The 15,770-nt window shown below is 34.7% G+C and overlaps 1 protein-coding gene across 1 annotated transcript; it reads left to right on the top strand.

Annotated features, from left to right (window-relative positions):
* Positions 1–2,783: 2,783 nt before the first annotated feature.
* Positions 2,784–15,469, top strand: LOC104158449 (AP-3 complex subunit sigma-1-like; the record flags this gene model as incomplete). Its single annotated transcript, XM_009696103.1, is given in 3 exon segments — positions 2,784–2,839; positions 5,242–5,349; positions 14,738–15,469. Coding segments are annotated over 3 exon segments (293 nt in total), but the record flags the coding sequence as incomplete, so codon positions are not given.
* Between the last annotated feature and the right edge of the window lie 301 nt (positions 15,470–15,770).

Raw genomic sequence — 15,770 nt, 5'->3', positions numbered from 1 at the left:
ACAGGTCATACAAGTATACTGCTGTTCTCTACAGTTATGGCATCAGTGCTGCAGCTGGCCAGAAACCTGAAGTTTACCTTCAGCCCTTTTATATCTACAGATGGTGCTCCCTTGTCAATTACTTCTTAATCTGTAACTTGCTGGCAAGTTGCAGACTTCTTTCAGAATTTACACTGAGGGGGATTGATGCCTTGGTGAGATGCATCCTTTGAACCTGTAAGTCACATTCTTTCCCTCAGTATCATGCAGTGGTTACCATGTTTCGTTGCAGTTAGGCTACAGCCTTACTTTTACAATCAGTGGTCTATGCGCTCCAGAAGGCTTTTTTCTTTTTTTAATTTATAAAATAGTAAACCAGTTCAGCTTCTTTGTTCTTGGCATCATAGAATATTTCACACTGAAGGGGACCTGTGGAGGCCATGCAGTCTAGTCCCTCTGCTCAAGCTTGGCCACTTTTTGAATTTATGTCTGTCTTCATATTACACAAAATGCATCAGATAGGTCATATTATAAGATATTGTAATATTATTATATTACATTATTCCTTGAACTGTCATACATAATGTGCACTTATTGTAGGGGCCTTGCACTACTACTGTTTTAAGGTGATGTTACTAACTGGGCCTCCTACTGGCATCTATTAAGCAATATCTCTGCATCTTTTACCAGGTTGGAAGAAAACCCAACCAACCAACTAAAACCTCCCGAAACCAAACCCAGTCCACAGGCATTTGTTCATGTTTTCAGTATTTTTAAAACCATCTGCGAAGTTGCTACTGCATGTGCTGTGAATTCGTAGTTGAAGGCATGTGTCATTAAGTAATATGTTTAGTGATGTTTAGTATCTCTTTCAATCCAAGTGATGATAGGGAACACTAATATTAATGATACTGTTTTCTAAAACTTTCGGAGTTTTGTTTGGACAGCTGTGTAAGTGCCTGTGATCCTTCCACAGTTATGCTTTAAAATATTTCCTACACTTGATAAGTAGTAAGTGTTAGTATGTTCCTTATACTTTATAATCTGGCTTTGAGGAGGTTGGCTGATGCAAGACCATTGTATTTAGAAATGCAATGAATTGTTCTTTCTTAATTTCATATATATGTATAAATGATTTTTTTTAATTTCCTATTCATATGTATATATACAGACACTTCTGGTACAACTAATATTGCGGACATATGCATTACACTTAAATTGTCTCTAATTCTCTGCATCTAGCTTTTTCCAGAAACTTAGATTTCCTGCCTGTAATGGATAGAGCGAGTTTCTGGCTCTGAAGCATTTGTTTTTATCAGTGAAACTCTCTCCATATCATGAAGTACCATGTTTTTACCATAAAATCGTAAGATAATTCAATTACAGGCCTCAGGAGGTGCCAGGTACAAGGTTGCCCCCAGCAGAGGCCAGGCTGCTCAGGGAAGGGGAGAGCTTGCACAGCCCCTGGGCAGCCTGTGCCACTGCTTGCCTGTCCTCCCAGGGGCAGGTTTCCTTATGGCTGCTGTCCTCCCAGGGGAAGGTTTCCTTATGGCGGGTCCCAGCCTCACCTGTCCCTCACCTGCCCGCTGTGCCCCTCTGAAAGAGCCTGGGCCCCCCCAACAGCCCTTCGTAAGCACTGAGGGCTGTTGTTAGGTGCCCCTAAGCCCTGCATTGTCTATGCTGAACCAGTCCTGATGCTCCAGCCTCTCTGCCCAGGATGTATGTAGTAGCCCCAGCCATTTTGGTGGCCCTCTGCTGAACTCAGCCCAATTTATTAATGTCTGTCTTGCACTTGCAGGCTCCAAACTGGACAGAGTGTTCAGATGTAGTCTAATATGCTATATATGTACCATGTCAGTAGCACTTTAGGGGAAAAAGTGATCTCTGTTATGAGCGGTGTTGACATGACTGTAATTGCTTACATTTACCTATTGGGGGAAAAATAGCTACAAAACCTTGCATAATTTAAAAAGAAATGGATTTAAATGTACCGTGTAATCTATTTCAGAGAAACTGGAAAACTTGTGAAAATCTAATCAAATAACCAGTATCTTCAGTCATTTTGGTGTAGATTTCATATGGAGTTCAGCCTGTTATCTTAGAGCTTTAGCATCTCGTTTTTTTATATCAGTAAGCTGTTAGAAAGAGATTACCTGAGAAAAGAGGTTTTGGGGTTTGTTTGTTTGTTTTGTAAAAATATCACTCATTAATTTTTGTTTTATTTTAAAACAGAAATGAATAATCTGTAAAGGTCAAGATCTGCTCGTTTACATTCTTTTGTTCTGTCCTGCTAGACTTCCACGGCTTGTTCTGTGAAGTTGTCTGCTGAATAAGACTGAAGTAAATGGGAATTTACTGAGATGTAATTTCTTGCCTATTCAGTCAGAAATCTATATGAATTATTTCTGTGCTTTAAAAGAAAAGCCAAGTTCTAGAACTTGGCAAAGTTTTCAAGAACGTTAAAAGGAAATCAAATTCAATTCCTTTTCTTGTCCAGGATGTAGGCTGGAATTTAGTCTCTCATGTACTTATCAATGCAATTTCAGGTATCCTCCACAAATTAAAATGTATTCTTCAACAATGGAAATACTCTTTTGACTTTAAAGTGAATAGTTTCTGAATTTTGAGGCTATTAGTTGAGGCTAAAGTTAGAGCTGGAATTTCTTTCTTGACATTACCAACTCTGCCACAAAGAGCAAAATGAGAAATACTCACCTAAAATCTGGAGGCAATGACTGCGGTTGCCATTTTGGAGCCAGATGCATTTTTAAAAAGAAAATAAAATCCAAATCTATAACCTGTAGTAGCAAGTGATGATATTTGCACTGTTAAGCTGTATTTTTATTGAGAGATGGAAAAGGCCCACTTCATAGTAAACGCTCAGATTAGTTAAGACTATCCAGAAAATTTCCACTTGTGTACGGGGACATGAATTATTTATTAGTCCTTCTGTAAGTCTGTATAATGCCTATTCAGAAAGTAGAAAAGAAAAACCCCTAAATTTCATAGCATGTGAAAAACACTTGCTTAGTAAATTCTTGATAAACTAAAATATAACCAAAATCACCAGATAAATATTGTATTGTGAAGACCTTTGTAGTTTTTATGTTTTATTTTTGGTGGCTATGCATATTGTAATAGCCAGTCTTTCTGTATTCTAAGGAGAATCCCACATGGCTTAAAAGTTGTGGAGTAGTGAAGAAGGCCGGATAAACCTGTTCAGAAGCTTAAAAACATCACTGGTCTTGGAATGGAGTGATTGTGATTGAAGCTACAAATCTGTCTACTTCTAAAACGCATCTTCCGCCTCCTCCCTAAGGAATTATCCCACTTAATATTGCATTGATTGGCTTAAACTGATTCTATAACATCTTTAGCCAGACCTTTTTAAAGTGGCATTCTTCATGACCATCACAAGTGGTCATGTATTGACTTCTAAATGCCTTTAATGGTTATTTTTAACTTTTTGGTTAAGGAAAAAGAACATGCCATTTTTGTGTCTCTCAATTTTTTTTTACAATAGTTTCCGTATTAACATCTTTGATTTTTATTTTTTTTTGATACTAGCAACATATTAAGTCAGCTTTTTGCATCATCAACCTACATTATCAAGCCTTCTGTATAAGTAAAATTGAGAATTGTCTGAAAAATCGATATTTTTTCAGTTGATTCTGTTAAATACTTTGTATCTTTGATCAGGTGTCTGTGAAATTTCTTTTCAAATTTGTAACCAAAGGAAAATTTATATAAGTTTTTTGGGTTTAGTATTTCACATAGCCCATGAAATGTATTTATTAACTCCTGTTTGTTTATGGCTATAAACTGTTTCCTTATGCTGTAAGTGAAAATAAGGTTTCAGTAAAAAGAAATAAATAATGTCTTTCAATGCATTTGGATTGTCAGTGTAGAGTAAATTAATGTTAGATTACCATGGTTTTGTCTTTTTTTCTGATTATGATGCTAAAAAGCTTTTAAATTCACCTAATAACACGCCAGGAGAGTGAATCCTTTGGTATCACTTTCATATTATGCTTTTTAGCTTGGAATGTTATGAGGTACATGGATATGCCAGGAGTAAGAGAATGCCTCAGTAAAGATTGTTAATCTTTCTCATAAATATTTGATTCTACTCAGCAGCGATAGGTAGAGAGGAAGAGCTGTTTTCAGCCTCTCTAAATACATTCATTGTAAGTTTCTGCTGAAATATTCTAATGATTTATCAGGGAAACAACTCTTCAATTTCGTTTTTGAGTTATGGCACAAGAACCGGAAGTGTGGTGGATTTTGATACACTGCTTGCAACTCATGTTTAGAATTGTTTGATTTATAAATTTACTTCTACCCTTGATCCACAGGCGATCTGCAAGAATATCCAAAATAATAGCGGAATTATGCTTTGAAGTATCAGATTGTACAATATGTTTATTTCAGAAAAGTTAGAAAATGTTCCTTGTCTTCAGAATTATAATGGGATTAAAATATTATACATTACATATTAACTCTGGATTTTTACTAGAAGGTATGTGGAAGCATGCCTTTTTTAAAAAGAACTAGTTTTTAGATAAAGTGCAAATACAGACTCTGAAGCAGAGATTCGTGAACCAGAGCTTGCATCCCCAAATCAGGGTTGCAGGGAAGAGGGATATTTAGACATACTGATTTCATTAATGTCCCCACCTGGCTTATGTAGTCCTTCAGTTTGAGTCCTAGCTGTCAATCTTAGTCCCAGATGCTGAAGAGCCCCTGTTAATGGTGTAGCTCAGGTACGGGTCAGCTCAGGTATATTAATTCTACTTCGAAGCCTAGTCTTGGAATCCATGGTGGGTAAGCATCACTGTCTCTCTTCCTTCATAGATGTATCCCAAAGTAGTTTTTACGCATCTATTAGTGAGCAATTTGTTTGATCTTTTAGAACCTCCTCCTTAGAGGTATTACTACTGTTGATGCTAATTAGAACTCTTGTCTGCAGTCCTTGGATAGAAAACAGGTACTGAAAGAAGGATGAATGTGAAAGTTCATCCTAGCATTGATAAACAAAATGGTATAGCTGATGAGTTTGTAACAGAACTATGAGCAAAGAAGATACTGCAGAAACGAACAGCAAATTATGAGCTCTGTTACCAACTGGTTTTAAATAAATTGCTAACATTAATTAAGTGATTTACAGAATATACATGTTCCTATATTGAGGAATCTAGATATCATCTGTCCAGATGCATGTAGGACATTTTGCATTTTTAAATTTTCTGTTGGTCTTTTTAGGTCCATAATATATTGGCCGAAATGGTCATGGGTGGAATGGTTTTGGAGACCAACATGAATGAAATTGTCACTCAGATTGATGCTCAAAATAAACTGGAGAAATCTGAGGTAAGAGTGATGCACAGTGTAGTTTCTAAACTAAAAACATGGTTGTAGTAAATGCATGCTATATAATCTTTCAGTAGCAAACTATATGCAGCTGCTTGCTTATAATGCTAAAAACTGACAATGTATCATTAGGTTAGGATGTCATACCTTTATGATAGGTAATAATTACTTAGAGTCGCTGCTGATTATTTTTTGCTATTTGTATCTAATAGCATTGTGCACCATTGCTATTGAGATACTTCTGCAGTTCTCAAAATTTCTCTTGAAGAAAGCATTTTATTTCCAGTTTATTTGTTACACTGGACTAGTGACTATAACACTTAAATTAGATGAAGAACTAAAGTGTGTATGTGAAGACTACATATTCCTGTCTGCTAGTATGTTTCTAGCACCTGAAAGAAATCACAGCATATTTAGTGTCACCATAATATTGCAACACAAATAATAAATTGGACTGAAATGGAATAGATAGAATTTAAAGCCCAGATTTAGACCCTTTAAAGTAAATATAAATTCTGCCATTTTGGTAATCTGAACATTTGGTCTTCAGTTGACTAGATTCGAGTGAGAAAAATATATTCTGTATTTGCCCGTAACAGTCTGAGTGAGGGATACTCACATAAGTTGTGGGAATCTCTTTTCAGTTAAACAATTGTTGAATTTGTGTTTAGGAAAGAAACTTAGACTAAGAAAGGATTTCAGAATTACTTATAGCTATGACATAGAATATTACTGTTGCTTTAACATCACCAGACATGCCTTCTAAGCCAAAATACTATTAGTATAGACTATAAGTCTGTGATTGATTCTTACTGAGAGTAATTCCACAGAAGAATGCCTCTTCTGATTTTCGAAGTGTAATATTCAAATTTCCAAACAAACATTTGCTTGAATTGGAGACTGTTTGTAAAGTTGAAATCAGCTGAGTAGGCTGAAATATTGCAGGTGGCATAAATATGAACTAAACGACATTTTAGGGGAAGACCCAGAGAACTTGCTAGTTTTGACTTAAAGACAAAAAAGAGATAAATTAATTCTTCAGCTTTTTTATGGTACAGTGTATACCGTTCTCCTAATTCTGCAGTCTCACACTGCACTACTTCAAGTCTTTTAATACATTGAATTATCTGTTCTGCACAACTTTCAAACTGTATCCAAGAATAGGACAACACTATGAAAAACAGGAAGAAGCTAGGTATGATGTGATACAGTGCATAGCAATATACATCCAGAAAGATTGTATTGTGGATTGTGAAGATGTCCAAAATGTTCATTTTAACATTTTTCTCAAACTCAGAATGAGCCTTTGATCACAGAGGTGAACATTTGGAATTTTCCGCATAATTTTTTACTATATTTTAATAACTTGCATATACATATTTTTCTTTATTTGATGGAAAAGTAACATAGTAAGTTCAGCTTTTGGGACACTGAGCAGTTACGTTCTGCTGTCTATTATACACACATCATTTTCACCTGAAAGCATTTAATTAAGGTATTCATTCTTAATTATATGAATTTTGTTGCCAATTCAACTGTAGACCAGTCTCTAACTAGTCATTTGAAACACATTAATTCAGTGCAGCCAGCTGCAGTACTTACTGTTTTCTGTTACTCATCAGTAAGTCATTCTTTCTTCTAAGATGCTTTTAGTATAAAAATAGGTGGTAGAAGATACAAAAAAAACATCTAGAGCTCAGAGCATATACGAGCCAAATAGGAACTTGTTCCTTTACATTCAGCAATGAATTACAGAAGGTAGAGAAGTAGCAGTGATAAATGAAAACACTTGGTGACTGGGATGGAGTAGAATATTTCATGGTCTGCTCAAATAAAACTGGCAAGTGCGGATCAGCTGGGTCCCCAAAATCCTTTTTTTTTTTTTTTTTTTTTTTGTTCAGTGACTGTTTCTTTTCAAATTCAACAGTTACTGTAATGCTGAGATACTTCACAATACCTGGTAACTACTTCCTCAGATCATTAATCATTTGTTTCATGTATAACCACAGAAGTTTCCTGATTGCTATTTCTTTTCCTTTTGTCTTTTTGATCAAGATTGTATATCTTTCAACATGTCTTTCCTGAACATGTATTTTCAAGATACAAGCAGATTTAGTTCATGTAAATCAAAATCAGTAACAATAATATTTTTGAAGGCTGGTCACTAAGAAATCAAAACTAGTGGATCTTCTTAGTTTCCTTTCATTTAAAAAAAATTAAATTATTTTTAAAATTTACAAATTATTATTGGTATAGTCTGTAGTTCATAAGACTGCCACCTGTGCCACAGCACAGCTTTAGTCTGTTTGGCTTGTTAGACCTCTATCATACTTCCTGCATCCATAAGATAGCTGCTTTAAGGTTAAATTGCCCTTTCATTTATAGCTGAAATGATGACGCTAATAAAGTTGTAACTGTGCTACATTTTTCAGAACTATTTTAAATTTTGTATTGTGCCCACCTGGCTTCCTTTAACATACAAAATTTAGCCATTTGACATCAGGTATTTGTTTAGTTATGTATTAAGTTTCTAAACAGGCTTTCAGTTAGAATTTAGTGAAGGAGATCAAATCTGTTTATTAAATTCACAAATATTTAAGCAAAGTTATCAACTCAAAGAATTTGTTAATGCTTTCAACAGAGATTAATTATTTAAACGATTATGAGGGAGTCCCTAGCTTTGCTTTCTGATTCAGCGCTTACATTGCTTGGATGGGCTACAGAGTAGATTCTATTTCTACCCTGAGAAATGTTGTCTTAAATGCATTTCCCTACCTTTCAGTTCAGTGTTTATCTGTGAATGGATTTCTGGTCGATCCTCCTAAAGCCAAAGGATCATTGTGATTAAGGGAGGGAATTTTTGGGAGAGGGGTCATTGGGATTTTATTCAGAGCCTTTGGAAGTATTGTAGGTAAACCTGGGCTACCTCTTCTCTACTTGGAGTGTTCAACTGCCTGTGATTTAGACTTTTAAGTTGGACCTCATTTTTTCCGAACCTCCTGATCTTTTCTAGCTCTTTCCATTCTTCTCTCTTACAGACCTTTATCTTTCAGTCTCCCAGACAGGACAGGTAGACAAAGGTATTGCTGACTTTTAGAAAAAATATACTTTTAACTAAAAGGGAAAGCAAAATGATGTCAAAGGCAATAAATTATGTAGGCCAGACTCAAAAATTATGTGTGAAAATACCCATACTAGTCCTTGTAGCCTACTTTTTGTGCTAGTTTCTTCTTGTAGTTCCCTCATCTTTTTATTGGCTATAGTATATTTTACTAGCTTTCCATTGACATCATATTTTTTTATTTTATTTCTCTTCCTGCATTTTAGAATTTAACTTTTCTTTGTATCATTGTTTAAGAAACAAAGGAATATGAACTTGCATGAATATTAACAAAAAAACTGCAAAACTAATCTGAATAAAAATTGAACACACAAATAACAAAATAAGATGTGGTGACCTAATAGAAATAACTTCCTTACTGGGAGAATTTTCTACCTGGTAATCTAAAATGGGTCATATGAACTCTTTTGTTTCATCATTTAGTATTTCCAAATGAAAATAAAGAACTTTTACCTGCTTGCAAAGGGAAGTTTTATAATAAGTTTCAGGTGAAAAAAACATTTTAAAAAAAAAAAACCCACACTAAAACCAACAAACTAACAAAGTCGAATAGTTTTATACATACAGAATAAAATTATCAGTGCAATTTGTAAAAATTATGTAGAAATACCAAAGTTTATCTTTCAACCTTAAGTTTATCTTTCACCTTAAGTATATCAAACATAGAGTGAGAAGGGCGGTCAGCATGTACTGAACTTTAGATAAACATTTGCTGCCCTTGCAATCTGAATCACTGGATTTTACTTTAAGATATCTTGGTAACTCCAGTCACTGAACATGAATATTAGCAAGGAACTGAAAAAGGAGGAGGAAAATGTGTGTTTCACGTTCAGTTTATGGTCATTGTCCCCCATCATTTGCTGTTTGAAACATTTAGTTCAGCTCAACAGTTTGAATGTCAGTCAATGTTAATTGCAGTACTCCAGAATTCATTTCCACTCATTTTAAGTATCTGTGTATTCAAACTGCAGGTATTTTAAATAGCTGAAATCTTAAGTAGATGAAGTTTATTTAATTTATGAATAGCTTTGCTCTTTACTTTTTACATGATCTTTCTGGGATAAAGTAATGTAATACCTTTAAGATTTAACAAATAGAATTCTGTAATTGGATTTAGTAGCACTAAGTTGTAAAGCATTAGATAAAAATATTTTGGGGTAGTATGAAACATTTTACTTAAATTTGAAATATGCTACAGCACATGAAGAAAATCAAACCAATGACCTTCCTCTGCCTAATACGTCAACACTTGTAAAATATAATTTGTATTTCATTGTAACAGTAGGGAGCTTGATTTCAGGTTTGGGTTCTTTTTGCTTTTATTATTTGTGCAAAGCCACTTTTCTTTTTCTTTGTTCTGCTCATACATATTCTGTTTTTATTTTTGGGTCTGGCAATGAAAAACAAACAAATAAATAATCATTCCCATCCATTACTCTCTTTGTGATTCAAGTGCTTAAAATTTCTAAGAGTATGTCTTAAGTCTTCTTATCTGTTTGGCCTCATTTTGATATACTTGCAGACTTCATTTTGTTTTTTCTCTAATTATGTTCATTTATTTAACTTCATAAGCAGGGGACACGATCATTCCTTTATATTATGTATTGCATCCTTTCATGATTTCATAACCCTGCTGCTTTGAAGTCATACTTGTTCTGGAAAGAAGCATTGGTGTGAAACACCAGCAGCAGAGAGGTCCTAGTACCTCTGAAACATCTGGAAAAGGGTGGCTTATTTTGCAAAGCATTAGCGGTCATTATTTTGTTTTCCAGTAGGCTGTATATTTTCATATGTTTATTTTAGTGATAGCTAGATCTGTGTAGAGTTGTTTGGGACAGTGGTTTGAATTTTTTTTTTTTTCTATTTGTATATGCATATTAACCACATTTATGATGTGGAATACTTTTCCAAATGATCTGAATTTCTTTTTAAAGAGTAAAACAATGTTTCTGGGATCACTTTCATATGAAGTTATCAGTGGGGCATTATGAGAAAGGGTGGTGATAGGGATGAAGAAAATTGATTCCTATAGTGATAAATAAAGACCTAAGTTAACTAACAACAGCTCCTATTTCTCACTTGTTAGACCAAGACCAGTAGAATAAAAGTTCTGTTATTAAACATGTCTATTTCAATCTTTAAACCAACATTATTGTTTTGCATATGTGGCATTGCTCTTTCACTGTAAAAGTATATGAACATGTTTACAAGCATTTTTTTAAGTAACTGAACCTAAAATGTTAGTATACAGTGTTTCAACATTAAAGTACAGCCTTCAGTAATAAATGAAATTGAGAATACAAAGCAGCTGTGGCAAAAATGTGGTGTATTGGCTTATTGTAATACCAGCTGTATGATGCAATTCGTACTGTATTTCATTAATGTCTTAAGTTTCATTTTCACTTGCTTAAGTCATTTGCTCGCTGTGACAGACAATTCATCATTCACTGCATGTTTAAAGCTTGCTACGTTGTTGTTTTGTTTTTTTTTTCAAGTGAAACAGTTTTTTCTTTACACCTCACCAACTTACTTGCCTGAATTATTTGATAAAAAAGGCAGTTGAAACTTGTCCAGTTCAGTGCTACAGTGATGGCTCTATTAATCAGGTACCTCTATAAAACTCCTTAAAAGCACACTGAGCTGGAAGTACTTCTTTTAGTACCTTTGTGTTTGTAAATACAATTAATTTTCTGTTACCGAAAAAAAAAAAAAGAGGACTGCATACTAGTTCACTGTTTGACATGGTAAAAAGGAATATACGGCATTCAGATATAATAGCATTTGAAATAATGTATTAGTTTTCCAGTTTGGGAGTTTAAGTACTTTTCAGTCATTTTATCCATTAGACATTTTTTATGAAGTGTTTTCTCTCTCTTAGAAATACTGTATGATTGTATTGTGCTTGATAGGGTTGACATTAATCGTGATAAATAGCATTGTATACACTGAATTAAAAATTCACTTAATACAGAGAATTACAGGAGAAGAGAATGTAGTAGTTTGAAAATCTGTACTCCAGTATATGATAATGAAAGACAATCTCGCTGGCAAAAAAAGAGGTAATCTGAAATTCATAGTACTTTTGTCAGGGATCTTTGCAGATCCTGATCCAGAATGGTCCTCATGAAATGTCACTGTTGGACGTCGTGATTGTATAGGGGGGTGGAAGGGCAATGGTCATGTCAACTGTGATATTTTAAATAATTCTCAATTGTGTCTCCATTGTATCCTATGCCATTGGGGCGGGAGGCAGGGACTGTAAGTCTGTATAAAGTGGATAGCTGCAGGTAGGTAAAAATAATGACTAGTTATACTAAAACTTCTTTTTATCCATTAAGAATAATTAACTTTCATTAAATTAGGGTAAGGAGTCTCCATCCTGGTCACCTAGAAGGCATCTCTCTTTTGAATTGCCAGCCATGCCTGTTTGTGCGGACCATGCCCATCACTTAGAATATTTTTATAGTTTCGCATTGTGTCAGTTACAAATTGTATAATTCATTACCTTTGTTACTACTTTATTAGTATTTTCATCTTTTCTATGGAAAACAGTTTACATTGCCCCACTTTTGGTTTTGTTTAAAGAATTTTTCTCCAGTTACTGAATATAGAATTTGAAGGATAGAACCAAAAAAAAAAGGAAATGCATTTATTGTTTTATCTGATAAAACTTCACTGGTAGTTACCTCTTGATTTCAAATCAGTATTTCTAGGTTCTTAAATATAAAAGGACAGTGTTGAGCAGTTTCATATCTTCTGCACTGTTTTTTAATAAATAGCAAGAAATTGCAGTGTCAAATACTGTTCCTTTAGGATACTGCAGATTCAGGGATGCAGATTTTGGATACTTGCATTTCTTAATACTACCAGTGTTAGGTCCAGATTTTCCTTTCATGAAGGTATTGCAGTTGAAACAGCCTCTGAAGTGAACGACCTGATAGACTTGGTGATGTTAAGGGAAACCAAGGAAAAAAAGGCTTTGAAAATACTTTTTTGCGCCTTTGTAGTTTTACTTAGTCTGCACTTCTGAGAACTGGTAATTTGGATTATGTCAGGGCCAAAGTGAGAGCAAATTATTTGTTTGCATTAGAGATTTAAGATTTCCTGAGCTTTCTTCTCAATCCCCACGTGCCTTTCCCAGCTTTGGCATGTCTCATATATTTGGCAGGGGGGATCTTATAACAAATGACCCATGGCTTCCTGGTCTCTGTTCCTGGTACTGAGAATCCTCCGGTGACTAAAATCTAGGGATTTATGATGCTTTAGCCTTTCCACATGATATAAAAGGGTTAGTTCAAAATCGGAAACTTTAGTCGGTTTTATTTTGATTATGGGTTATGTTTTTGAAGGGAGGAGGAGAACAGTAGGTAGGATTTTAAGTGGAAATCTTTATGTTAATTTGACTTTACATTTATTTCTTATGAGAGAGTAGTAAAAGGAGGAAAACACTTTTTGGACAGCCTGCAAAAAGTGGAGTTGTTACCTAAGGAGTATATGGGGTGTCTGTCTCATTTTGTGCAGTAGTGCAGGTGGACACTACAGAAGTCTGATGTACTCCTCAGTAACTATACCCTGTAATTGCAATGAATTTCAGTGAACATGAAGAATCTGAAAAGGTTATACTTTGAGCAGTAGTCACCTACCAACACTATTTAATAATCTACCATGACACAAACTTTTGCAGGTTTTTTTTGGTTTTTTGTTTGTTTTTCTTGCTCAGAATTACTTTATCTGCAAATGCGCTGGTTTCTTCAGTCTTTGATGCTCTTATAGTGAAAGACCTTCCATTTCTTTGGGTTTAGTCTTGTGTTTAACCAGTTAGCATGTTGCTTTGTTTCTTGTGGATTTCTCCTTTTTACTGAGCCTGCATGATGCTACACTGTAAAACTATAGTAGTTCTGAAAACCACTTGTGGTTTATATTCTTTTTGAATATTTTTAATCCTACTTTTAAAATATCAAAATAAAAGCCAAATTTTTTACATGTTCACAGAATTTGGAATATGATGTCTTTTTCTGCAAATAAGAGCTGTTTTTAAAATCTACTAGGCTCTTTCCCCCCCCCCCCCCCCCCACCCCCCCGCGATCCTGCCGACAGCAAGGAGGGGACACCCCCGCCCCCATCAAGAATAGAAATGATTTTTACACTTTTGTGGCAAGCCTGAGGTAAAAATACACAGCTAATTCTAAATACATGTAGAGAATCTGAACTTTTAGGAGAAACATTTCCATACTTAAAATGAATAGTACCTTTTCTACACCACATTAAATACAGTAACAACTTAATTATTGGCCTTTTTTTAATAGTCCTTAAAATAACAAGGTTTTGAAGAGCTGTTCTTCAGAAGCAATAAGGAAAGATCATTTTCTGTATGCCTTCAGACCTCTGAGCTGTAAATCATCTTCATTAGCATTTCAGTAATATACCTTAGTGTGTAAACTTGGCAGTTATTTAAAAGGCAGAACTTAAGTCAATAATGAACTTACTTCTCTATTGTAAAATTTGCATATTTATACAGAAAAGCTCTGGCTTTAAATGAAGAGAGACCATATACCGTAGAGGACTCTAATACAAAATAAAGTGCTTCAACGTTTAATTTGGCATAACCAGGTTATTATGTAATGTTCCAGTGTGCCTGGGGGCTGCAGGTATGTTAGCATATAATCAGATACTATGGGACCACAGATTATTCCAGTTGCTCTATAGAAATGATCTCTTAGCATGCTCTTTTATTACCCAAAAATGCAAGATGTTTATCCTTGTTATTTTAGGCTAAGCCACCTCGGAATACCTTTTATATATATATTCATTTAGATAAGTAATATGGTTCAACTGACATTCACTAGCATGTTACTTTGAGGTTACATATTCTGAACCTGTAACCAGTGTTAGTCAACTGTGAACCATGTGAACTTCTAGAATAGGTAAGAGAGAAAGACAGCACATTGAACTTCAAGTATCTCAAGATTGTCTGTTCTGTAACCTACACATTACACATGCTTGGATAAGCCTCCTATTCCTCCCTGCATACTTTTCCATCAAGCTGACATTACATGTTTTACCATATAAAAAATAATGTGTGAACTGTTTTCTCTTTCTGGTTTAATATTTTCAGATAACTCATTTCATTCCAAACACAATTACCATCTGGTCTTTCTAATTGTGTAACCATGGAAATACTTGAGAAGTTATTTGTCTGTATATTACTAGTGAATCTTCTTGTGACCAAATTTGCCTGACTTGCATTTCTCCTCACTTTATACACAGGCTGGTTTAGCAGGAGCTCCAGCCCGGGCTGTTTCAGCTGTAAAGAATATGAATCTGCCAGAGATCCCAAGAAATATTAATATTGGTGACATCAGTATAAAAGTGCCAAACCTGCCCTCTTTTAAATAACATGGCTACTCCAGGTAAAACCAAGGAAGAAATGTAGTAGAAATTTACCACATAATTGTTTACTAAATAAACGACATGTCTGACTCTTACTATTTGGATAAAACACAAGGTACTGTATAGACATAATTTGAAAAATCAGTTTGTGGAGTTGAATGTTGCTTTTGTCTTGTTTGTGAAATTAAAGGAAATGGGTAGTTCCCATGTGATTTCTAAATTACATTCCTATGCCCTTGTAAGGCATATCACTGTGTCTCGGCTGCTGCAGTATTTTGGGGAAAGCATTTAAGATCTTCTTTACTTTGTATAACCTATAATGCTGAGGTTTTTTGTATATTCACAAAAGTCTATAATTAGTGCATTCCTTAACTACTTCTGCTGTTTGTCATGAGTATTTAAGACTTAAATGCAAATGTTGCATGAAAACATTAAACTCTTGTTTTGTTTAAATAAAATCATAACAAACTGGACTTCTTAATACCTGTTTGTCTGAAATCTACTTTTTGCAGTATGTCATGTTATTTCCTATTCATGGAGCCAATTGACTATATATAAATACTGTTGTAGCAAGCATTAATGTCGTAGTTTAATCTCTGAAGGAATTACATGGGGCTATTGTGTTGAACATACTAGCTCTTTACATTTCTTACATATTCTGAAGGAAAAACTGCCTTTACTGAAGATCCAGTGACTTCTGTTTACATACAGATGTTGAGAAGATACTTACACAATCTGATAGACTTTCTCTGACAGTATGACTTTGTTTTGGGGAAATAGGGTCTGTGCGGTTGCTGTGTGTGTTTTGAGAAGTACTGAATGGGCTGAGGAGATTGGGCAGCTCAGAACTGTAAATGTGAGTGTATTAAGTAATCTGATAAAGAAGGGGACCCTGGAAAGATAAATGAAG

Source organism: Cariama cristata, unplaced genomic scaffold (genome assembly GCF_000690535.1).
Source record: "Cariama cristata isolate BGI_N322 unplaced genomic scaffold, ASM69053v1 scaffold16642, whole genome shotgun sequence".
In the NCBI taxonomy this organism is placed as follows: domain Eukaryota; kingdom Metazoa; phylum Chordata; class Aves; order Cariamiformes; family Cariamidae; genus Cariama; species Cariama cristata.
The sequence above is the reverse complement of the archived record's forward strand: the minus strand, read 5'-3'. Positions and strand labels throughout refer to the sequence as shown.